Source organism: Dama dama, chromosome 11, assembly GCF_033118175.1.
Source record: "Dama dama isolate Ldn47 chromosome 11, ASM3311817v1, whole genome shotgun sequence".
Taxonomy (NCBI): domain Eukaryota; kingdom Metazoa; phylum Chordata; class Mammalia; order Artiodactyla; family Cervidae; genus Dama; species Dama dama.
This window is the reverse complement of record NC_083691.1, coordinates 91,419,320-91,445,525: the sequence shown is the minus strand read 5'-3', so window position 1 is coordinate 91,445,525 and position 26,206 is coordinate 91,419,320. Positions and strand designations below refer to the sequence as shown.

Genomic DNA, 26,206 nt, shown 5'->3' with positions numbered 1-26,206 from the left:
TTGGCTCATTAAACTTCAAATTAGCATCCAGCTCTTGGCTTGTGTGTGATATCTGCTGCCATTTCTGCATTCAGCATTCAACTCATGGGTCCAGTGTGTCCCAGGGAAAACCCAGACTCAAGAAATCAGGCCCGAGTCCTTGTCCTGGACTCTCTGAAAGCCAAAATTGGCATCATCAGATGGGAAGGGACCTTGGAGAGACTAGCTTCCATCTCCTGACTCATTAATTAAAAAAACAAAGCAATGTAATTCTAAGGAGTGAGGTGACTTGCACAGGAAGACCTGGCAAGTTGGTGGCTGAGCCAGGCCCCAAATCTGTGACCCTGACTGTTGTTGGTGCAGCCTGGAGATGAGATGAACCCAAATGAGGTCAGGTCATGACTAGGAAGTTTAGTTTAAGATGGAGCTGTCCCTCCCTTCTCACCCCCAAACCTCCTGAGGTGGGAGCACTTCCAGATGCCATGAGAAGACCCTCAACATTGACTTAGTGCTCATTCCTTCCTCTCTCCTGTGGAGAGGCTTCCCTGACATCGTGGGAAGCACTTTCCCCAAACCCCACATGGGTTACTTTGGTTAAGGTTATACTAACTGCTGTAATGAAATGACCTCAAAACACACCAGCTCAAATAAGATAGATGTTTATCTCTTGCCCATGTCATAGTTCAAGCTCCAGGTGGGCAGGTGGCTCTGCTCCACAGGGTCAGTCAGGAACCCAGGCTCCTTCCATCGTGTTTCTCCACCATCTCCTTGGGTTCTTCCCTCTGCCTGGCTCAGGCTGGGCTGAAGCCACATTGCTGTTCTGGCTCACAGGCAGGTGATAGAAAGTATAGGTTGGGAGGCGCTAGCTAGGGAAAGGCACATCTCACCTCTCCTCAGATGCCACTGAGGGACTCAGTCACATGGATAAGCCTAATTGCAAAGGAGGCTGGGAAATGTAGTACAGCAGGCCAACCACCTGCCCTGCAAAGGAGGCTGGGAAATGTGGTACAGCAGGGAAACCACCTGCTCTGCAAAGGAGGCTGGGAAATGTAGTACAGCAGGTCAGTCACCTGCCCTGCAAAGGAGGCTGGGAAATGTAGTACAGCAGGTCAGTCACCTGCCCGCTACCTTTCTATTACTATGGCAGAAAAGGACATAGGATTTGTTGGACCATTAACAGTCTATGCCATAGAGGACTATAAAGAGCTGAAAAGTGCAGGCTATTTCTATTTTTCTAATGGTTACTCTTAAGTTTTTAAGAATTATTTCTGGGTAGGTAACACATTCACTTTCACTTTTCACTTTCATGCATTGGAGAAGGAAATGGCAACCCACTCCAGTGTTCTTGCCTGGAGAATCCCAGGAACGGCGGAGCCTGGTGGGCTGCTGTCTATGGGGTCGCACAGAGTTGGACACGACTGAAGCAGCTTAGCATCAGCAACACATGAACAAGGGCTTCCCTGGTAGCTCAATCAATAAAGAATCTGCCTGCAATGCAGGAGACCTAGATTTGATCCCTGGGTTGGGAAGATCTCCTGGAGGAGGAAATGGCAACCCACCCCAGTATTCTTGCCCAGAGAATCCCATGGACAGAGAGAGGAGCCTGGCAGGCTGCAGTTCAGGGGGTCACAAGAGTTCATGGGGTCGCAAAAGTTGACTACAACTTAGTGACTAAACCACCAACACCTGAACAATCTACTGAATACTAAAGGTATCAAAAGAAAATAGAATATACAATGTTTCCCTTTCCCTGTCTGCCAATTTCCCACTTCTCCCTAGAGTAAGGATCAGTTTCTTCTGTATCCTGCCAGAGATATCTGCATACATTCATCCTTTTCCTTTAAATGTTATTGATATAATAGTGGTAACTCCAGGGACATTTACTGGAGTAGGGTCATAATAGCAAAAGATGAGACAGTCACAAAAAGACAAGTGTTATATGATTCTACTTGAATGAAATATCTAGAGTGGTTAAATTCAAAGAGACAAGCTGGACCTGAGGGGAGGAGGATTTGGGAGTTAGTACTTACTGAGTACAGAGTTTCAGTTGAGTAAGGTGAAAAAATTCTGGAGATGGATGGTGGTGATGGCTGTAAAACAATGTGAATGAACTTAATGCCACTGAACTTCCACTTAAAAATGGTTAAATGGTACATTTTATTATTTATATTTTACCACAATAAAAGATTGGAAATAGTTTAAAAGTCCAGTATGCAGGTCAAGAAGCAACAGCTAGAACCAGACATGGAACAATGGACTAGTTCAAAATTGGGAAAGGAGTACATCAAGGCTGTATATTGTCACCCTGCTTATTTAACTTATGTGCAGAATACATCATGAGAAATGCTGAGCTGGATGAAGCACAAGCTGGAATCAAGATTGCTGGGAGAAATATCAATAACCTCAGATATACAGATGACACCAACCTTACGGCAGAAAGCCAAGAGGAACTGAAGAACCTTTGATGAAAGTGAAAGAGGAGATTGAAAAAGCTGGCTTAAAATTCAGCTTTCAAAAAACTAAGATCATGGTATCCAGTCCCGTCACTTCGTGGCAAATAGATGGGCAACAATGGAAACAGTGACAGACTTTATTTTCTTGGGCTCCAAAATCACTGCAGATGGTGACTGCAGCCATGAAATTAAAAGATGCTTGCTCCTTGGAAGAAAAGCTATGACCAACCTAGACAGCATATTAAAAAGCAGAGACATTACTTTGCTGACAAAAGTCCATATCGTCAAACTATGGTTTTTCCAGTAGTCATGTATGAATGTGAGAGTTGGACCATAAAGAAAGCTGAGCACAGAGAATTGATGTTTTTGAACTGTGGTGTTGGAGAAGACTCTGGAAAGTCCTTTGGATGCAAGGAAATCAAACCAGTCAGTCCTAAAGGAAATCAGCCCTGAATATTCATTGGAAGGACTGATGCTGAAGCTGAAGCTCCAATACTTTGGCCACCTGATGCAAAGAGCTGACTCATTGGAAAAGACCCTGCTGCTGGAAAAGATTGAAGGCACGAGGAGAAGGGGACAACAGAGGATGATATGGTTGGATGGCATCATTGACTCAATGGACATGAGTTTCAGCAAGGTCTGGGAGTTGGTGATGGACAGGGAGGCCTGACGTGCTGCAGTCCATTGGGTTGCAAAGAGTCAAACATGACTGAGTGACTGAACTGAACTGAACTGAATAGGGTGAAGTTTATATGTTCATTCAATGTTTCTGCTAGGAAGAGTAAGACTGCTCTCCATGCTCTGATGTGGAAAGATCTCCAGATAATACTAGATGCCTTAAGGGACAGAACAGTGTGAACTGGTGTGCCAGCATCTAGAGATGCATGCATAGGGATTTGGGTGGGGATCATGCAACCAGACGGCTTGGGTTCAAATCCCAGTGCTACTGTGGGACTTTGGGCAAATCACTGAACCTCTCAGTGCCTCAGTTTCCACATCTATAAAATGGGAGATACACTATTCCCTGCCGCATAGGGTTGTTGAGAAGATTAATAAGTTAATATGTACAAAGCCCTCAGAAATATGTTTGACACATAGCACCTGTTCACTATATGTGAATGGATGAATGAAGATGAATGAATGAATCTAAGTCACAGATCATAACCTGAAGTTCTGGCTCCACCTGTGAGAACTTGGGTGTGGCTGAGCTTTGCTCTTCTCATCTGTCTTATGGAAACAGTTTTCTGAGTGTGAGACTCAAATAGTTAACGGGGCCATTGCCTCTTATCTGTGGCACCAACCTGCCCACACCGTGTGTGTGGGTATCATTGTGGGGAGGGAATATGTCTGTGAGCTCTGGGCTCCTGGCCTTACCTGCTGACATCCCTGCTGAACTTCTGCCTTTGCTGCCGAGCCAGCACCTGCCTGAGTCTCCCATTGCTGCGTGGGGGTGGAGAAGGCAGCCTTGAACTTGAGGGGCACAGATGCAGCCATGGGTTGCCAGTGTTCCTTGGCTAGTCTTCCCGGGGAGGGGGAGAAGGAGCAGGTGCCAGGGAAGCGCATCTGCTGCCCAGTGGCGAAGGGAGGTTCTGGGACCTCAGGTGTGTGAAAGTAGTCTACTCACCACACAGGCATGTTGTAGGAATGAAACAACAGAGATGAATTTATTTTGAGAAATAATTAAGTTCTTTGAAAAATACTGCTCATTTGACTGACTCCCCCTTTATGTTAGGCATTTATGGAGCATGATCTATGGGCCAAGTATTCAGGTATACATACGTGTCTCAGCGAACTTCCGTGTTGGTCAGTGTAAGCCAAGTGCTGTAACAAACCCCCCTGGATTTGGGGGCCTTAGACAGTAAGGTCTGTTTCTCACTCATGTCAGAGTCCAGTGCCACCCAGGGCCTCAGCACGTGCCATTGTCCAGGAGCCAGGCTCCTTTCCCCTTGTAGCTTTCCTGTCTTCTAGGGCCTCACTGTCCCCCGGTGGCTCCTCTGTGGGAGGCTTTGGGGCCAAGCCTGGAAATGGTGAACTCCATTTCTACCCATAGCCCATCAGTTGGCACCTGGTCATGTGAGCCCACCTGACCGTCTAGGCTGGAAAGCATAGACTTAGCTGTGTACCCAAAGGGAAACGCCAGCTGCTGGGAGCATCAAGCATAGCCCTTACAACAACTTATTGTATTGATGGAGAAACTGAAGCATGGAGGCAAAGTAATTAGCCCAGGGTCACACATCCAGTATGTGATAGGAATGTAGACTGCTGGTTCTAATGCCTGCTCTTTACACTGTCCTTTAATGTCTTAGATCAGTGTTTTCAGCCCAGGCTGTTCATCAGGTGGGGGATGTTTTTCTTTATTTATAAGAATTGTATGAAGACACCTTAGTTTTTTTTTTTTTTTTAAAACAAATAGTCTTAGGTTTGCTGTGTGCACGGCTCTGGGAGATGCTGTGGCCGGCACTCAAAGGCGAGACCCTGCTCCAAGAATCTGCGCTATGACCCCACAGGGTGAGGGGACACGGACGTAGGAGATTCAGACTTGGGGTGGAGAGCCTGGGGTGTCAGGAGTTTGTGCCCAGGGCCTGGGGTCACACCTGGGATGGTGCTGGGACTTGGTGGGTTGCACTTCAGCAAGGCACTCTTTGAGCAACGAAAGATCAACCTTTTATCATTTTTTTACTTCTCTACTGTTATGCTCTCACATACTGTCTTTGGCTAACAGTGATTCTACATTTGGTTTTTCTTTCTTTAGTCCCCTCTGTTCCTCAATTATAATTTAAAAAAAAAATCTACTGCCTCTAATCTTTCTGGATATGGAATAGCAGACAATCAATTATGTTTGAAATGTATCTAAAATCAGAGTGATTAGACTGTGAATTAGACTTAAGGACTCGACTGTTAGTAAAAGCATAAACTTTAATACAGATGGTCCTTGACTTGCGATGGCTCAACACACAGTTTATGGACTTGATGGTATGAAAATGATATGCATCCAGTAGAAACTGTACTTTGAATTGTGAATATTGATCTTTTCCTAGCTAGCAATGCGTGGTCTGATACCCTCTTGTGATGCTGGACAGACAGTGAGCCACAGTTCCCAGTCAGCCATGAGATCAAGGGGGGAACCACTTAGAACCGTTCTGTACCCACACTTTCAGTACAGTATGCAATGAATTACATGAGATATTCAGTACTATTTTATAAAATAGCCTCTGTGTTAGATGATTTTGCTCAACTGTAGGCTAATGTAAGTGTTCTGTGCCCTTTTAAGATGGGCCAAGCTAAGCTATGATGTTCTGTAGGTTTGATGTATTAATATTAAATGCATTTTTGACAATGATAATTTCAATTTACAATGGGTTTATTGGCACATAATCTCATTGTGAGTAAAAGACAATCTGTATGTCAATTTTATAACTCTATTATTGCTACCTAGTAGCATTCTGCAGCTTAATTTATATCCCCGATGACATTGCCATATAAATGAAGCTTAACTATTCCATTATATAACTTTAAACATCAATGCTTATGCGGTTGCCCCTCTTACGTCTTACCCTTCTTGATCCACTAAAGATGCACTGGCCTTTCATTTGCCCACAGTGTACATTTTTACTTGTCAAATTTTCTCGATTCCAAAAGGTTATTTTATCACATATTATCATCTCTTAAATGGGGTGAAATTTTTACTGATGGACATCACGGTATTATGCCATAGTTTTCTTTCTTAGTGGCACAATTAGTATATCTTAGGATAAATGATGTCTTAGAGTCAATGAAATACAGTAGTTTTTATCATTTGAAGAAATAGACAAATTGTTCTGTTCCTGTAGCCTGCCCCCACACTGTGCTGGAAGAGACAACCTCCTCATTCATGTGGAAGTGCACAACCTTCTTATAACAATAACAAAAATAAGAATAATATCTATAACATCGAGCACTTGTAAAGCACCTACTGTGTGTCCAGCACTGCTCTGGGCACTTTTCATATGCCTCTTCAACAATGTTAGAGCCCAGCTATTATCCCCATTTTACAGACGAGGAAATTGAGGCTCAGAGGTAGAAGTGTCAAATCCAGGGATCCAGGCAGTCTGTCTAGCTCTGAAAAATTATGCTGTGTGGTCTCTTGTGATTCTAGGAGACAGTTGAAGTATCTACCTAATGAAACGAAATGAAGGTACTTAAATGAAAAGTATCTTCATTTAAATCAGGGCTTCTTACCTTTTTATCTATACCTTAAAATGAACTAGGGAGTTTTAGGAACATGTTGGAAGAATTCTTCAAGTAATTCTACAGCGCAGTCAGAGTTGAGATCCCTTGGTTTAAATAGTCTGGGTGAGTCCCCCCAGCTCTGCTCTTCTGGGATCCCTGGCCTTCCTTCCTGGTGATGCCACCCGCCCCCAGTCCAGGGAAACTGGGGCATCCGGGGCAGCTAGTTGCCTCTAAACAGCCTGAGCCTCTAAAGCCCTTTGAGATGGAGCCCCTGGTTAGAAAATGGGGCTTTGGGACCTTAAACTAATATGTGCTTTTAATCTTTGTTCTTTCTTTTCTTTCCCTTTCTTCTTCTCCCTTCCTCCTTTCCAGCTGTGGAGTGCACAGAAAATCAAGCAGGTAAGTCCATTTTGGATTCCTTTCCTTTGCTCCCTTCTGCTGACCTCTGAAACCCTGCCCTGCCCCCACCCCACCCCACTCCTCTCCACCCGCTTCCTTCTTCCTCTGCACCCAGGCCTGAATCTCTGAAGACTAGAGCTCAGGTCAGCCTGCCTTTCCCGGGCCCCTGAGCTCCTTCCCGGTGGGTTCTTTTCATGAATCCTTGTTGTGTTTCTTGTGTGCATGGCATGGGGGACAGAGGGCCTGCAAGGCAGACATGGTCTGCTGTGCCTGCATTCAGTTGGAGCATCTGTCAGGAGGGGAAGCTCCGCCTGTGGCCCATGTTGGCTTTCTTCTTGCCCCAAATGGTAGGGAGGACTGACCAGCCACCAGGCAAGGTGGGATATAGCTACAGGCCACTGGAGTCTCCCCTGGGGGGGCTCCCTCACCTCCTTCCCCTCCCTCCTCCCATGTCCCTTCTCTCTCCTCAGCTCTCACCCTATGCTCTGCTCCCTGCTCTTGCCAGGCTATTCTACACCCGGACACCAATGAGAAGATCTTCATGCCTTTTAGAATGTCAGGTAAGCCCTTGGGACCCTCTGGTTCTTCTCAATTTGGGCCACTTATGAGGGTCACAGCTCCAAGGACATCCAGATGAGGGGCGTACAAAACCTGTTACACACATGGCCACACCTGCACCTGCATGGTCATGTTGGCTCAACTGTTCAAGACTGGTCAGTCTATGGAGCTTTTGAAATGTGTCTGTCTGTCTTTTCTGCCTGAGCAATTGGGATGAGTCGAGGCATCCACAGGTAAGTCTGGTGCCCCCACCCCAGGGTGATACCCGGCTCGCTTAGTGGCAGCTTCGGGGTGACGTTTGTTAGGGCGGGCCCTGCCTTCCCTGAGTCACTCTTGTCTCACCTGTGCACACAGTGTGCCTTCCTTCCAAGCCCTGCTCCCTGCTCAGCCCTTTCATGCAGTTAATCCCCAGTCTAACTCCCTCATCTCTGATCCTACTTTTAAGCTGCCCTCTGCATGTACACACTTGAGTTTGCACCACTGCACACACAGGGAGGCAGATTCCCATGCCACGGAGAGCAGAGGGCAGAGGGGGCAATGGGAGAATGTGTCCCCAGGAAGTCCCCACCCTGTGGCCACTCGAGGGACTGCTCTATGTACAGCTTGAAAGTGAAAGTGAAAGTTGCTGGGTCGTGTCCAACTCTTTGCGACCCCATGGACTATACAGTCCATGGAATTCTCCAGGCCAGAAAACTGCAGTGGGGAGCCTTTCCCTTCTCTGGGGATCTTCCCAACCCAGGGATCAAACCTAGGTACCAGCTGAGTCACAAGGGAAGCCCAAGAATACTGGAGTGGGTAGCCATTCCCTTCTCCAGGGGATCTTCCTGACCCAGGAATTGAAGCAGGGTCTCTTGCATTGCAGGCAGATTCTTTACCAACTGAGCAACGCGCAGCTTATGTACAGCGTAGTGGCTCAGAAAGCCCTTGCCTGTACACTGGCTGGGGCCAGTGTGGTTACCCTGCCTCCAGTTTCTGAGAGGCTAAGGGCCTTGTCCAGACTCACAAAGCAGAGGCCAGTCTCACACCAGTGTGCTGATGCCTCCTCCACGCCATTTCCCGGTGTGATTGAGTGTGCCCCCCACCCCTGACTTGCAGGGTGGGTGGCGGGGGGCTGACTGCTGCCTTGGGAAGCCCCACCAGTGGATGTTCTCAGTCCAGGGGGTGAGTCAGTGTCCCCACCCTCAGAGGGCCTGGCCTCGTGAGGGTGGGAGAATATAGCCAGCCATGTGATGTCATTGTGTAAACCAGGGCAATTAGTGCCCGGTGACCCTGGCTTGGCCGTGAGGAATTAAAAGGCACAAAGATTCTTGTAGCCGTGGCTATAGGTGCTCCCCAGGACCTACATGGGGCCATGGCAGGCTCTCCCCTTGAGACAAACTTATCCTGCAATTCTCTCATCAGTCTTTGGGTCTCTCCCCAGAGGGTGTGGGTAGGAGAGTGGTGGCTCATGTGTATGCATATGTAGGAGACCAACGTTTGCTCTAGAAGTAACCCATACAAGTGTGCTTCCCTGCTGCTCGGCCAGCAGCTGACTGGCTGCTGGCAGCTGGCAGCTAGAGGCTGGGACAGGAGGATGCCCACCTACAGCAGCGAGGGTGAAGGAGGGGGCCTTGTCATAGTCGGGGGGCTGTGAGCAGCGATGAGATGGTGTCCAGGGCCCAGCTGCACTGAACACAAGCCCCTTCCTGATCTATCAAGGATGTCCAGCCAGGGCCCGAGAGATTCAAAGAGCTCTGGCAAAAAGTCTCGCTGGCATCTCCCTACCCACACATCTCAGGTGGGTAGGGGATGCCCTTTCCAGTAATGGTCATAATGCCAAGAAAGTAAGGGTATGTTTTAGAAAGACAAGATGAGGGAAGATGGAGGACATCCCAGGGCCTTCAGAGACACTGTGGTGAGTGTGGGCAGGGGCGTGGTGCCTCATGGAGGAAGTCATGGGAGGCCCGCCAAGTGCGGAGTGCCAGTGGCCCAGCCGTGGATGGCCCCCTTCAGGAGGCGGGGCCCTGTTTTGGAGCAGAATGAGAACTGAGGGGATCAGAGACAAAGAGGTTGGGGGACACAGGGGAGCCCTCGTCCTGGGGAGGGCTGAGCTGGGAGAAGGTCTGGGGGCTGGAGATGCCTCCTGCTTAACTGACCCGAGCCCTTTCCTTGGGGCCACTGCTAAGATCAAGGTCAGAAGTCTCCTGGCATCTCGGTTGAAAGGCAGGTGGGGCAGAGGATTATACAGCTTGACTCTTCTCTGTCCTCTCACAGGTTACATTCCTTTTGGGACGCCAATTGTGAGTATTACCTTCAAAGGGTTTTCTTTTCTAAAATATTTTTTAATGTATAGCTTTATATCACCATTCATAAATATTTGAGTGAGTTGCTGATTTAGGATAAATTCCTGGAGGGGAATTATTATAGAAAGCATCATGTATTTCTTTTTAATTCTCTTGATGTGTGTTATCAAACCTCTTCCCATAGAAGGTGTGCCAGTATACACCCTACAGAGCCTCAAAGAGCCTTCATCTCTGCATATTTCCCATTCCGAGTATTGTCAGTAATTAGGACTTGCTGGTTTGATTACAGGGAAGTTTTTCCAGGGATCTTGGGAAGTCAGAAAGTAAGGATGCCTTCTGAAAGCTGAAGAACTCAGCATTAATTTTGTTCAGTTTTGAAATTGAGATTAAGTTTATTCAATTTTTTTTTATATTGGAGTAAAACGAATGTACAGAAAGGTTGCATTTGTCACAAATGTACAGCTTGATAAATTTTCACAAAGTGAGATCAACAAAGTAAACATCACTTAGATAAACATATAGAACGTTATGAGCATCTCAGAAAGCTCTCATGAACCCCTCAGTCACTATCCTCACAGGGAACCACTTTTCTGATTTCCTTCATTGTATTCTCATTTTGCCTGTTATCAAACTTTATATAAATGGAATTACTTATATAAAGTTACTTTTTGGGGGGCTTGGCTTCTTTCATTCAGCTGTTTACGAGCCTTATTGTTATATGTAGTATTAACTTGTTCTAGTTCATTGCTGCATAATATTCCACTACATATCCTCATTTCTCTTACATTTTACCTAGGAGGCCAAAGAGATAACAACTAAGTGCAATATGTGATCCTAGAATCGGGACTGGGTTCAGGGCAGGTGTGTGTGTAAAATGATATTGCAGTTTCTTATAAAATTAAACATATGCTTACAATGTGAGTCAGCAATCCTATATTTAGGTATTTACTTAAGAGAAGTGAATACACATGTCCGTACAAAATCTATACATAAATGTTTATAGTAACTTTTTTTCATATTAGCTTAAACTGATGGCCAAGATGGCCAACAGATGTTAAAACCACTAAGTGAAAAATGATTGGGAACAGGATATTTACCTAGTCTAAAATTTCCTATTTATTTCATAAATATCATTCTATATTTATTAGTTTATAGCCTCCTGTAAATAAGGGTCTTCCCTTCTGCCTCCCACTTTCATGTTTTTAAAAATTATCAGTATGGTCTTGTATATTTTCTGCATTCCATGGATAATAATTTACTTTTGTCATTATTCATTTTTATATAAAAATTGTGCCAAATTTGACCAGTAGAGACCCTTAAAGCAATTTTTCTGTCCATTTGACATGACATGTTTTTTTGTTCTCAGAATGTGTACTTCAATACTTGCTGGCACAATGTATGGATATTCCAAACTCATCTTGTAGTTTCTCTGCTCTAGACCTGGCTCATCCATTTCTCCAAAGAGCCTGATTCCCTTCAGAGGGGACTGGTATTTAGAAACCAAAATCTAGCTATCCAGGTATGCTCACTGTGCTCATTGTCACTGGGGTGTCATTGTTTCCAGGCCCTCTTAGCAGACAGATCTAGGACATACAACTTTTTAAAAATCATGACTTCAGACTAATACGTCTAATTCCAATCCAATATCTCAGAGTCATTCCCCTCCTTCCATTCCATATCTACAATCTTTCTTCTCCCTGAATGAGAATACAACAATGTATTTATTCAGTTACAAAATCTTGTATATACAAATAAAAGAACTTCAGAATTTCTACATTAATGCCACTCCAACATATATTAATCCACCAAAATGTATTAAATAAACCTTAAGATTTCTTTGAAGCTCTTTTTGTCCATTGAATAGATCCTACCTATAGAGCATATAGTTAGAGGACCGTGTTCAAAATTTATTTGAATTATTGTCTTCTGTGTGTATATGTTATTTATTTGAGATACAGTTAGGTTTATTTGTTTCTGTTGCCAGTGAATTTCAGCTGTTTCCCCATTCTTATTGATTTATTTTTGAAACTATATAAAATATCAACATAATTCAAAAGTCAAAGCTATATTGACTATATTGACTCTGTGCTAAGTCGTTTCAGTCGTGTCCAACTTTTTGTGACCCACCAGCTCCTCGGTCCATAGGATTCTCTAGGCAAGAATACTGGAGTGGGTTGTCATTTCCTTCCCTAGGGGATCTTCCCTATCCAGGGATTGAACCTGTGTCTCTTATGCCTCCTGCATTGGGAGGCAGGCTCTTTACCACCTAGCTATGTTAAAAAGGCATAATACAATTCCATTTCCCTCTCTAACCCTTCATGGGCAGTCCTTCCCACTCATCCTCTCTAAGTAAATAATCTTATGCTTCCATTTCTTTTTGTAAAAATTAGCAAATGTAAATATATTTTCCTTTCTTTTTTATAAAAGGTAGCATACTATATAACCCTTTGGTCTAAATTTTTTTCACTTACTGACATACCTTGGAAATCACAGTATATCAGTTTATAGATATCTTCCTTATTCTTTTTTTAAAAAAATAGCTGCATAACAATATACTACGTGGAAGTACCATAATTTATTCAACTATTTTCTTACATGGCTTCCATGGTAGCTCAGACAATAAAGAATCTGCCTGCAGTGTGGGAGACCCCGGATTCGATCCCTGGGTTGGGAAATCCCCTGCAGAAGGGAATGGCTACCCACTCCAGTATTTTCCTACATATGGACATTTAGATTGTTTCCATTATTTTGCTAATATGAATAATGCAAGAATAGATACTCTTGTACATATGTGTTTTGATATTGTTGGAAATATATATTAAGGGTAAATTCGTAGCTTTTCTGTAAGGAGTAATTAAATAGTCATTTCTGGCAATGCTGAGCAAGAAAAAAGAAAGAAGATACAAATGAACAATACTAGGACTAAAAGATAGAATAATTAAAGCTATAATAGAAGTTTAAAAGGTCAGAATGCATTGAGCAACCTGAGGCAGTAAATTTGAAGACTTAGAAAAAATGGATACATTTCTAAAAAAGTATAGATTACCAAAAACGGTGTAACAAGATGAAATACAGGATTTGAAAAGACCTGTAAAGAGAAAGAAATTAGATCAGTAGAAAAAATGGATACATTTCTAAAAAAGTATAGATTACCAAAAACTGTGTAACAAGATGAAATACAGGATTTGAAAAGACCTGTAAAGAGAAAGAAATTAGATCAGTTGCTTAAAATATATGAGCCAAAGAAGTAACAAACAAACCAGAACTTATCACTAGGCTTGTATGATCTTTCAGGTGAATACACTCGAAGGAATAGCCAAATTCCATCTTTACAAAACTCTTTAAAGAGAATAAAAAGAAGGAAATGTTCCCCAATTCATTTATGAGGCACTTTGAGACCGATACCAAATAAGTAGATATAAGAAAGAAAAAATTTAGGCCAATATCACTTATGAAATTATACATAAATAGTCTAAATGAAATAATAACAAGTTGAATCCAGCAATGTATTAAAATATATCATACAATATTTACCAAAAATGGTAACATTAGAGAATGTATTAATGTAGTTCATCACATTAACAAATTGAAGGAGAAATGATAACTTAGTAGATACAGAAAAATCATTTGATACAATATAACTCCATTTATAATTTTAAACAAAAGATTATTTAGATCTGGAAGGGAGGTTCATTAACTTAATAGAATATCTGTCAAAAAAGAGAAAAACAACCAAACCCCATAGCAAGTACTATTCTTTAAAACATTTTTTTATTTGGAGCATAATTGCTTTGCTATGCTGTGCTGGTTTCTGATGTACAACACCATGAGTCAGCTTTAAGCATACATATATCCCCTCCCTCTCGAGCTTCCCGCCCGCCCTACCCCCGTCCCACCCTCTAGGTCGTCACAGCCCTGAGCCGGGTTCCCTGAGCGCTACAGCTGCTTCCTGCAAGCGATCTGTTTTACACGTGGTAGTGTATATGTCAGTGCTGCTGTCTCAGTTCATCTCCTTCCCCACTGTGTCCACAGGTTCATGCCTTATGTCTGTGTCTCTACTCCTGCCCTGGAAATAGGTTCATCAATACCATTTTTCTGGATTCCGTATATATTCACTAATGTACAATATTTGTTTTTCTCTTTCAAACTTACTTCACTCTGTATAACAGGCTGTAGGTTCATCCACCTCACTTTAACTGACTCAAATTCATTCTGTTTTATGACTGAGTAATATTCCATTGTGGGACTTCCCCTGCTGGCTCAATGGTAGAGAATCTACCTGCCAATGAAGGAAATGTGGGTTCAGTCCCTGGGTTGGGAAGAGCCCCTGGAGAAGGAAATGGCAACCCACTCCAGTATTCTTGCCTGGGGAATCCCATGGAGAGAGGAGCCTGGTGGGCCACGGTCCATGGGGTCACAAAAGAGTTGGACATGACTTAGCGACTAAACAACAACAACATTCTATTGTATGTATGTACCACAACTTCTTTATCCATTCATCTATTGATGGACATCCAGGCTGTTCCCATGTCCTAGCTGTCATAAATAGTGCTGCTACGAAAATTAGGGCACAGGTGTCTTTTTGAATTATTGTTTTCTCAGGGTATATGCCCAGTAGTGAGATGGTTGGGTCATGTGGCAGTTTTATTCCTAGTTTTTTAAGGCTCCATACAGTTTTCCATAGTGGCTGTATCAATTTATATTTCCCACCAATAGAGCAAGAAGTTTCCCTTTTTTCCACATCCTCTCCAGCATTTATTATTTGTAGATTTTTTTGATGATGGCCATTCTGACTGGTGTGAGGTAATACCTCACTGTAGTTTTGATTTGCATTTCTTAATAATGAGCAGTGTTGAGCAACTTTTCATGTGTTTGTTGGCCATCTGTTTGTCTTCTTTGGAGAAATATCTGTTTAAGTCTTCCACCCATTAATTTTTTTTTAATTGGAGGATATTGTTTTACAATGTTATGTTGATTTCTACTGTACAACGTGACTCAGTCATAAGTATACATATATTCCCTCCCTCTTGAGTCCCACCAATTATTTGATTGTTGCAAGTACCATTCTTAAAGATGAATCAAATAAAGGTAAAATCTTAATGTCTGGGACAGAGTAAGAATGTTTGACGATAGTGCTTCTATCCGTCATTTTCCTAAGAGACTAACAAGTAGAATAAGACATGAAAAATATTAGGATCGGAAAAGAATAAACACAAGTATTCATGAGAACAGGCAAACTATTGGAACTACTATTTTATAAGATTTCTGGATGTAGGACAAATATATAAAATCATTGCTGTATGCCTATAAGCCTATAGCAAACATTTAGATTTTGATTTAAAAAAAAACAAACATTTAAAATAGCACTTAGAATGATAAGTTACCCAAAATAAATTCAAGAAAGGATGTGCAAGACCTCTATGGAAAAACTTATAGCACTTTATTGAAGGCCATTGTAGGCCTTCAACTAAATAAATGGATAAATATATCGCCTTGGGTAGAAGTATTTGTAATCATGAAGATACTCATTTTCTTCAAATTATAGTCAATGTAATTCCAATCAAAATAACAGGATTTTTCATGGAACTTAACAAATTGATACTAAAATTTAGCGAACAGGCTAAGGACCAAGAACAGCCAAGACAATTTTCAAGAATATGGTAACAGGAGAGTCATCCTAGGAAGTAGTGTAAAAGTGAAAGTGAAAGTCACTCAGTCGTGTCTGGCCCTTTGCAACCCCATGGACTATACAATACAGTCCATGGAATTCTCCAGGCCAGAATATTGCAGTGGGGAGCCTATCCCTTCTCCAGTGGATCTTCCCAACCCAGGAATTGAACCAGGATCTCCTGCATTGCAGGAGGATTGTTTACCAACTGAGTTTTGGTTTGGGTTTGGGGATAAGCAAATAGATCATTGGAGAGGAATAGAAAGTTTGGAAACATGCCCATACCCATATGGAAGCTTGATATTTGACAGTTCAGTGGAGAAGAAAGATGGACCTTCTAACAAATGATGCTAACTATATGGAGAAGAAATAAAGTTAGATTTCACCTCATATACAAAACACTTTATATATGAAAAGAAAATACTTGCAACACTGTTTGTAACAGCAAAATAAAGGAAGCCACTTGTCCATCAACAAGAGAATTGAAAAATAAGTCATGATTTAGTCATACTTCAGAAAACTTAAACAGGAAAGAAAAAAATGAACAGGGCTACATTTGTCCATACTGATAAATCTCAAAAACAGTGATGAATGAAAAAAACAATAGCAGAGTAGTAATACTGTCTGATGTAATTTATATAATGTTTTGATATGTAAAGCAATATTATATATAATATACATTAATATATAACATAATATATAACATATAAGAATATATATTTATGGGTATATTTTTCATGGAGTCATAAAAGCATTCATGGGAACAGTCAGCAACAGATTCATGATACTACTTACCTCTGGAGAGAGAGAGGCAATGGGATCTAGCAGAACAGGAGGAGCTTCATTTATATCTTTGATGTTCCATCTTTTAAAAAGAAAATTTTCACAAAAATTTAACAAAATAATTAGATTCGGCAATATGTGGATGTTCATTATACTATCCTCTAGACTTCTCTGTACACTTGAAATGTTTCATTTTACACAAGTGTTTTAAATATGTATCAACATGTATAGGAATATCATTCTCACCTCTATCCTTTTGTAATTTCCCTGAAACTTCTACATTGTTCTGAAATATTCTGAGAAAGTATTATAAATTTCTCCCACCATAATTGTGTGTGTTTAATTTCCTTACATTTCTCATAGTGCTGTGTATATTTCAGTGCAGTGGAGTTTGGTACGTTCATGACATTTTTATCTTCTAGAGGTTATAATCTCCACCTTCCCACCTCTCTCTTTCTCTCACAGATGCACACATACACACACACACACGAAACATCTGTTTCTTTGAATATCGTTGCTTGAATTCTACTTCATCTCATGTTAATATTTCTATTCCCTTTTTGTTTGTTCCACTTGTAAATTATTGCCTACACATTTTCATTAGAGTGATATTTCTGTGTATATGTCTCTCATGGACAAAACTGAACTGAATTCTACTTTTTTTTTAACCCACTTTGAGAAACTGTCTTTAACTTCAGTAATTAATGGAACTTACTCATATTCATTCTGCCACTGGTTGTTGTGAGCACTTCTCCCAGTCATCCAGCAGTAAGTTTGTTATTGTTTCCATCTATTTTCCTGATTTATACTAGACTGACAATTTTCATTGGTCATTTTTGTTTCTTAAGTAGTTTTGAGGGGAGCCTCTTAATCCTCTCTGGTTACCATTCACCTGTAATGTGTTAGAGAGCGATTTAATTGTATTTACCTTATCAATATCAATAACTGAATAGGAAACAGGACCTCCCCAATCCTACTCATAAAGGAAGAGATTTTTAGCACACCATTTTAGCCTGTTTTCCACCACTTCATTCATATACACTTGCCCAGATTTTGTACATAGTCTGGAATCTCACCAGTTTTTTGAACCCTTGCTTAACACCTATATTAAACTTCACAAGTATATAGGTTGTGTGTGTGTGTGTGTGTCTGTGTGTGTGTTCTCTATGCTTGGCTAGAATACTTTTTTGAATAATATTAAGAGTGTGTGGGCAATACTTTCTGAGTCCTTGCATATCTGAAATGATTTTTTTCCCCTCTTATACATGAACAATAGTTGGCCTGATTCTCTTTTTCTTTATAGGTAAACCTCCCCCATTCCCTTTGGGATCTTTTGGTATTTTCTCTCTTTATCTTTGGAGTGCAGAAATATACTTAGGATTAAAAAAAATCTCCATATATTTTATAAAATTATACAAGTAATACATGAATATGTTCTTTGGAATTCAAAAATATCACTAAGAATTTTTTAAAGAATATTTTTAAAGTTATACAAGTAATACATGAATATATTCTCTCAACTCAGCATTCAAACAATGCAAAAAAATATTAAAGTTCCTCTGACAACCCTGAACTCCAAATCTGCTCCCAGAAGTAACCTCTGTGAGAAGTCTGGTGTGAACTTTCAGGCTTTTTTCCTAGGTATTTGCATAAAAATGAATCATCACTAAAATTTTTGTTTTGTATTTTTTCCATTAAAAATACAAAAGTATACTTATTTATCTACAAATAGCTTAATTACACTTAGCACTTTGCCTACATAAAGATCTCTTTCCTTCCTTCCCGCTTCCTTTCATTTTTCCTGCTGAGTAACAATCTCTCCCGTAGTGATGGATTTAGATTATTTCTGATAACTTTCTATTAGAAATAGCAGTGCTGTGGGAAAATCCTTATAAAGCTTTTTTGGTACAAGTATGAGGATTTCTTAAGGGCCCATTCCAGAAACTGAGCTTGCTGTGTAAAAGGCAATGCACATTTTCCTGAACACCAAAAGATCTCACTTTTTTTTTCATATATTTATTGACTATTTACATTTCCTCTTCTGTGAATTAGCTCTTAATATCCTTTGTCCATTCTTACATTGACTATATTTTTCTAATTAATTTTTAAGTGTTCCTTTTATGTTTGGATGTTAATCCTTTGAATTGTATATATTGCAAATCTCTTCTCCTAGCCATCCTCTCTTTACTCTCTGGTGTCTTTGGTAGAAAAGTTTTAAATATTGATTCTTAAAATATAATGGTCTTTCCTTGGATTGAGCTTTGAGTCTTGTCCCCACTTCTCACCTTCATCTCTTTCATTAAAATAACTGGATTTTTGAGGGTTGTGTCTAGGAATCAGCTCTTAGATGCATCTATCAGTTCTTCTGTTTTCATTTCTAATTTGTTCATTTCTTCTTTTCATAATATCCACTTTTCCTCTTTGTTGTGGCTGACTTTTTTTTAAACTTATTGCTTTGAATTTATTCTTATTTATTCTCATTCTTTCCTTCTAATGAAACTCTTTAGGGCTCTGAATTTGCTTCTGAGTATATCAGATACTTGGCTATGTATATGTTTTCATACAATGATCTATATTTTTATTTTTGAAATAAGTCTGAAATTATAGCTTTGAATCCTCTTTAATCAATTAGTCAGAAGAATACATTTTAAATTCCAAGTGATTGTGTTTTAAAATTATATATTCTTTTATTATTATTTGTAGTTTATCTTATTTTTAGAGAGGGTGACCTCTACAATTTTGCCATTTGAAATCTATTATGGTTTTCTTTGTAGCATAGTATATGATTATATGAAGAGTAGGACCGTTTGTATATAACAAAAAGTTCAAAACAATAGTAGTTTAAACAAAATAATTTATTTCCCTCTCAGATCAAAGAATTTTGGAGATAGGCAGATCCCACAGTCATTGTGAATCCAGACTTCCATTCTTCTACATCATTCTCAGTGCTGGCTTCTAATGTCAGTAACTTCATAGCCCAGGATGGCTGCTGAAGATCCAGTCATCACATCTACATCCCAGGGAGGAGAAAGAAGGGGGAAGTAAAAGGATGTACCTCTTATATGAGTCATTTCCCTTTAAGTAGTCTTCTTCAGAATGTCACACAACAGTTTTGTTTATATTACATTAGAAATTAGCTGGATATATATAATCAATCCCCAATTATAGGGATTCATTAGTGTGAAAGAAGAGAAGAATAGCTATAGGTAGTCAAACAAGGATCTTCCATAATAAATTTTTATAAATATTCCATCAATGCTTAAAAATAAAAAGATATATCATTTGGCAGTATCATCTCTCTCAAACCACAGAAGTTGAGTTTGGGGCTTATTCCTCATAAGAGGTCAACGGGACCCTTTCAAAATTAATGGCTGCCATCAACTGGCATAATCTAGCCAACCCAAGGGATGCCAGCACTCTCTCTAGTTCACAAGTGTTATTGAGAACACCCTGTAGTTTTCCTCTCTCTCCTCTTCCTAAGACAAATCAATCACTCCAGGGCCACTACGGCCTTGTAGGCATTGTAGGAATGTGGGTGCCGATTCCCGTGTTGCTCAGGGCTTTACTGCTGAAGTAGACACTGTGAATGTCCTACCAGGACCAGTCCCTCCCAGCCCAGAGCAAACATCCCTCTGCGAAGAAATGTGTAGGATGTGAGAATAGGAATTCCAGCCTCTGACATCCTGTATGAACACATGATTGGGATTAATGGGCAACATGACCTGGGATGGTCTCAGTAGCAGCCGGAGCAAAATGACAATACTCACCTAGTCTCCCTAGGTGAGACTCACTTCTTAGCCCCAAGTAGCTGTATTCCAGGATTCAGAACAGCTGGGCCAGAGGCCAGGTCCCAGGAGGAGCCACTGGTTGGGGAGAACATGTGGCATTCTATCTGGGCACTTCGATGTGGATAAGAAATGTGAGGACTCATTGGTCCCACTCCCTTCTTGGGGCCACCACCTTGCCCAGTAAGGAGGGAGCACTGTGACTCTCTGGGCACTTCAACCCCGGGCTTGGCTTCCACCAGCACATCACCTCTCCTAAGACCCTGCTGTCTCCTGCTAGCACTGAACATCTCAGTAAAGGCGTGGTCTGAAGGGGAGTGAAGGTTCCAGTCCATGCCTTAGGGAAGCCCCTGATGTGATAGAATGGGTAAGGAATATACACATGCAGAAACCACTAAAATGCTTACCAAAATAGAAATGGGGTGCCAGCGAATGTGCTAGGAACTGGGTCCCTGAGTGATAAAGGGAAGGGGTGAGTCAGGCTGGCAGGTGTCTTGACTAAGATGCTTCTGGAAGTAATATCCAAATTACCTCCTGCCTGGGTGAGCATCCCTGACTTGACCCCACCCCGCCATGCTGCTCCCACCTTGCCTGAGAGTAACTTAACCCTGCCCCCATCCTGCTCACTCCCAGAGCTCAGGAGAAACGAGCTGGTTTTCTCCCAGAAGCTGGTGCCAGTTTAGTCAGCAGATTTCACAGATCTACTGGCACCCATGTAGTGTCTTATTTTAAGCTTAACATTTGAAGATGGAAACTTTTCCCCCCTTGATGTGTGGCAAAGAGATCCCAATTTATACATAAGCATGGCGGCTAAGCCAGTGCACCAAGGCTGTTCCCAGGCGGGTGCAGTTCATGGCTCCCCTTTTTCAGGTACCTTCCCAGAAAGACCCCCACCAACTGTGATCGCTTCTGACAGTTGGCATCTGTGTTCTCAGGTTTCCTTCAAGAGATATGCAGCCCTGTCCTTCCTGGGCACGTGTGGCTAGGGAGAGGCAGGGCCAGGGTGTGGGCCCCCATCCTGTCCTCTCTGCGTTTCTCTAGCTGCCAGCCTGCACCCTTGGCTCCCATAACGTCTCAGGGCAGCGAGCCTGAGGTTCTCCCAGGCGGCCTCTGTGTCTCCCTTCTTGGCCCTGAGCTCCCTGGCATTGCCGTCCTCTCTCCTCTCTCCTGTCATTCTGGGAGTCTCAGAACTCAAGGCTGAACCCCCTCATATCCAGCTGGGAGACTGAGGAGGGCAGACTGGGAGCATCCTGTCAGTGAATTCAGAGGTCTCAGGTCACGTCCAAACCTGATATTTTCTTGGGACATAAGGAGTCCTATCTACACTGAACCCTCTCATTTTAATACTGCAGATGGTCGTGTAGACTTAGAAACCCCATTTCTGCAAAGGTGCTGGTTTAAGTCACATCCTCTCTGTGGGGAGGAGGGGTGGGCCCCGGAGGGTTCGCTTACGTGAGGATTTGGCTGAGTCTCAGGGCCTTTCTCACATCTCCCAACCCTCTTCATCCCAGACTCGACTTTTTCACACATTTCAACCCCAACCCCAATTTTCTTCCTGGCCGTTGTAATCAGACACCAAAATGGCTGGTGTCTGATTTGCTCCTCACTGCAGCTCTGGCTTAGTTTATACAGTCTAAGAGGTGGGGTTCAGTTAAACTGGAATGGACCAGTCAGGGACAAACATTCATTTGACAAAAGATATTTTCTTGAAACGGTTGGGCTGCTTTAAATAGCAGCACCCCTAATGCGCCCAAGTATTACTTTTCAGACCATTAGCTATAGAAATCAGAAGATGGAGACAAAGTCGAAGGAAAAAGCAGGCAAATTGTTGAGTACTGGAACCCATGCAAGGTCTTTTGAAAATGAAGAGGAACATTTTAGGACTGAGTGCATCAGTGTGGAGGAAAAGCGTGTGATGCTAAAGGACTGTTGCTTTGCCGGCGAGGACTCCCAGGTATTTGAGAAGTGAACGTTATGTGGTCTCATCCCTCTGAAGCATCTGGAAGCTCTCGAGGAAGACAGATTTTAAACATTTATTTACTACCAAGATAAATACTGCAAAGAAGGCAGGCAGGGTGCTGAGAGAGCATGTGACGGGAGACCTACGTCATCTTAAGGGCTGGAGGGGGCTTTCTGGAGGAAGTTACAACTAACCTGAAACCCAGAGGATGAGGAGGGATTAGCCAAATGAAGATGGGGTGGAGGGTGGCAGGACTAATATTTCTGCCATTTTCCTGCCAAGCAAGACAGTTTTGTACCCTGTAGTCTTCCCTGGACTTAAATTTCACCACTCAGTTGTTTAGACACTCACCCTGTTTCCCCTTTGAATTTTTTTTATACTTTTAAAGTTTTCTTTTTCTTATCACTTGAATCACTTTCATATGAGTGCCAGCCCAAGGGGTAGGAGGTTGCTCAGTTCTGAGTCCCAATATCATAGTACACAGAATTGCGGCCAGCAGACTTGCTGCCTTGTCCCTGTCTTCAGTTGTTCATGTCTCACTTCTGGCCAAGCAGATGAGATGTTTGGTGCCTCTCTCCCACACTGAGACCTCATCTCTCTGCAGAGGTTAGAACACTCTGAAGGTGGAGGGCTGAAGTGCAGTTGTGGTTTTTCTTGTGAGCCAGTTGCCATAAGGGTATAGTCGGCCCCGTTCCTCATTCTGTCCTGAGATGAGGCTCAGTTACAAACTTCCCTTCTTTCTGGACCAGCCAGGGGTGGCTCCAGAACTGGACCAATGGTCACCAGTTGGAGTAGGTTGGCAAGCTGGGCTGCTGAGGAACCAGCATCACTAGGAAAGACATTAGTAGTGGCATAGGTGCATTAGTAGCGGTACAGAATTTTGCCCAGGAAGGACAGCATATTCACTCTTTATGTGAAGTAACCCCTGTATCAGTCAGCTATTGCTACTCTAGTGCTGTGTAACAAACATCCACAAAATTGCAGCAGCAGCCGTAGCATTCTTTCTTAGGGATCTGCAGTTACCCGGGAGTTTGGCTGGTCTCGGCTGGGCTTGATTGAGGTAGTTTTGCTTCTCACTGCAGGTCTGGGGTCAAATGGGAGTCAACTCAACCAGACTGGACTCTGCTCCTCACATCTCATCCTCCTTGGATGAGAACACCGGTCAGGGCATGTCACCTCGCTGCAATGTTAGGAGCGCAGAGGGCCGGCGTAAATAAATAAGGTCTCTGAGGCCTGGGCTTCGAACTGGCACACTCCCACTTCCTCCCACTTGCCGTTGGCTAAAGCAATACCAAGAGCCTGGAAACAAATTCCTCCCCTGGCACGGGTATGATTCAAGGGCCAAACTCAATCTTCTCCCCTCTCCAACGGCCGACAGCCTCATGCAATCAGACTTTAATCAAAGGAGTAAGAAGGAGAAGGATGATGGTGGTCATTGTCACAATCCATCATGGATCCTTTCCCTGGCCAAGAATCAATTAATGTCTTTAATAATGAGTTAGCAATGTTCTTCCGGTGTGTGCTGTGGGCCCAACTTTGTGCTGAGTGCTTTGGGGGACATCAGAGAGAAAAGCCCTGATTCTACCGTCAGGAGCTCACTACCTTTTTTGGACTAAACGTTGCTCAGTTGTGCAATGTAGACTGTGAAGGTCAGAGACATGAGAGAACAGCAAAGACTAGAAAAGAATGAGATAGAAGGAGAGGAATGATACCAACACCTAACACCTAACACCTGGGCGGGGGGCATGTTCTCCGTTCCAGACACCCTGCCCAATTCTTGCCACGCCTCACTACTTCTCCTGGTCATCCAGAGAGGTACCAGGACCGTCCCCATTTAACAGATGAAAAAACAGAGGCACAAAGGCCTCAAGATACTTGTGCATGGTCACATATAAGCCAGTGCATATAAGCACCAGAATTGGAGTCCAGCTTCTCCCACCACCAGAGCCTGAGGACTGGTCACGAGGGCCTGTGGCCGGCAACCCAAGAGAAGAGGAAGCAAAGGCAGACAGATGTGCAGAGAGGGCAGCTGCCAGGGGGCGGGAGCCGTGGAGGGGACCCCAGTCGTGTTATGAACTATAAATGGGAGCAAAGATAGGATGTGCGATTTGGCCGAGGTCCTGCGACAAGATAGGGTGCAGGCTGGGAATTCTGGCTGTCGGCTCTCCTCTATGTTCCCTGGTCCCAGCCGCTTTCTGGGCTCTCTACCCGCTGAGCGGCCACGCTGAAGCATCTCCGTCTTGGAAGAGGTGCCATCCACTGGCATGGAAGCCGGCGGACTGGCTCCCTCTCTCTATTCATCTCTTTCCTCGTTTCCCCTGCCGTGTTCTGGAAAGGGCAGCGTGAGGGAATGTGGGCAGGTTGCACCAGAGATATACATCTGAGAACTGAAGGAACATTTATTTTTAATTTAGACTTAAAAAGAAAAAAGGAAGTTATAAAATATCTGCTCTTGCTCCTGGGATTGTGCAGATGGTGCTGCGTGTTGCCTAATAGGGAGCGGGGCTGGCACTGCATGCTTGCAGCCCCACCAGCCACTGTAGGAACCTGGAAGGCGGGTCCCGGTTCCTCTTGCCTCAGCCTCAGATGGCTCCCTTGCGTCCCCTTTGGCCAGTGTGGCATTGGTGTTTCGCTGCCTACTCACCTCTCCCTCCCCGGACTCCCATCTGCTGATTGCCTGAACCTCCTCCAATGAAGTTCATCTCTCAGCCATTCCTGCTCCCAGGAGCACACACGTGCACACCTCAGCTCCAGCCTACCACCTCCTTTGGCAGATAACCAGACCTCTCTTTTCCTCAATTCCTGCTTGGATGTGAGAACTTACCAAGTTTACATACACCCAAATACCTGTTTAAACCATCTAGTCATTTCCATGCCCAGAAGTTATGGAAGACATCCCCATACATTTTCCTGTTTGGCCCTTGTGTTCACCGTGGTTCGATATTCAACTCTTCTGGTAGTCTCCTCCAGAAGCTGGTGGAGCTCAGTGCATAGAAGATGCTTGAAAATGGGCATATAATGTGACTTTTCCTTTGTACTCAGGCAGTTGAGCTGGAGAAGGAAGCCCTAGAGAGGTGGGCCTCCCAAGCCAGAAATCAAGAGACCTGACTCTTTCTCTAGCTTGCTTTGAAGCCTTTGGCAGGTCACTGAATTTGTCTAAGCCTCAGTTGCCCCATTTGTAGAATATAGAAAGTAATCTCTCTTTTATTTGGACCCCAAAGTTATAATAAAGATCTTGAAAGTGACATAAGTAAAAATACTTAGTGAAATCAATTGATTAATTCATCTCATTAAGAAAGCGTGCCGAGGCACAGGTGCCCAGCCTGTGCAGGAGTTTGGGACAGGAGTCTGGTCAGATTGGCCAACCAGGTGAAAAACTCACTGGTTACACTGTGTGTGTGTGTGTGTCTGTGTGTGTGTGTGTGTGTGTGTGTATGTGTGTGTGTGTGTGTGTGTATTGCATAGACTGGGTACTAGTTTGCTTTAATTTAGGGCTATAGTTTGTTCTGAAAAATAACTCAATATCACATAAAAAAGGCATGCCATAAGAAAAAGCAAGTAAGTTGAAAATGAGACAAAAGGAAAGTTAGAGAAGAAAAGATAAAATAAAGGTGTAAGTCCAGTTGCACACAAGACACATGCAGTGTGGTCTGTCTCCTTGGCAGATGTAGGTTGTGGAGACCCAGCCTGGACATCTTGACAGTCAATGCAAAGAGGGACACAGTTGGAGGCCCTGTGTCTATAAGATAGATGCAAACCGGATGCTCAGAAGTATAAATTTCTGGTCCTGAAACCAGAAATTTCCTCCAAGAGGATTCATGAAGGGGACCAATGTAATGAACAGTGAGTCCTGGACAACAGCTGTCTGGCAAATACAGTGAGTCCCATGGGCCACATCTTCTGATGGTCCTGGTGACCCAAGTGCAGTTCAGGGGGTGCAAAGGAAACTGAGGGGGAGAATGCAATGTAGTTCATAACACACCTGTATTATATAAACCAGTGGGTTAAGGGAATGTGTTTCACAACAGTGGAAAATAGCTTTTATTTCCTTGGGCTTCAGGAGGCAGGCAGACATACACATATGTGTATGTACATCCCAGTGCAGGAGAACGCACGCCCCCCACCCCCCC

At 43.0% G+C, this 26,206-nt stretch overlaps 1 protein-coding gene across 2 annotated transcripts in view; it reads left to right on the top strand.

Moving 5' to 3' along the window:
• Positions 1-26,206, top strand: part of SFXN5 (sideroflexin 5) — a 123,321-nt gene that overhangs the window by 32,348 nt on the left and 64,767 nt on the right. For both annotated transcript variants that reach the window (XM_061155709.1, XM_061155708.1), the window contains exons 4-6: positions 7,014-7,040; positions 7,546-7,600; positions 9,852-9,877. In XM_061155709.1, the coding sequence (XP_061011692.1) occupies positions 7,014-7,040; positions 7,546-7,600; positions 9,852-9,877 (108 nt within the window). The remainder of the gene's footprint in view (positions 1-7,013; positions 7,041-7,545; positions 7,601-9,851; positions 9,878-26,206) is intronic.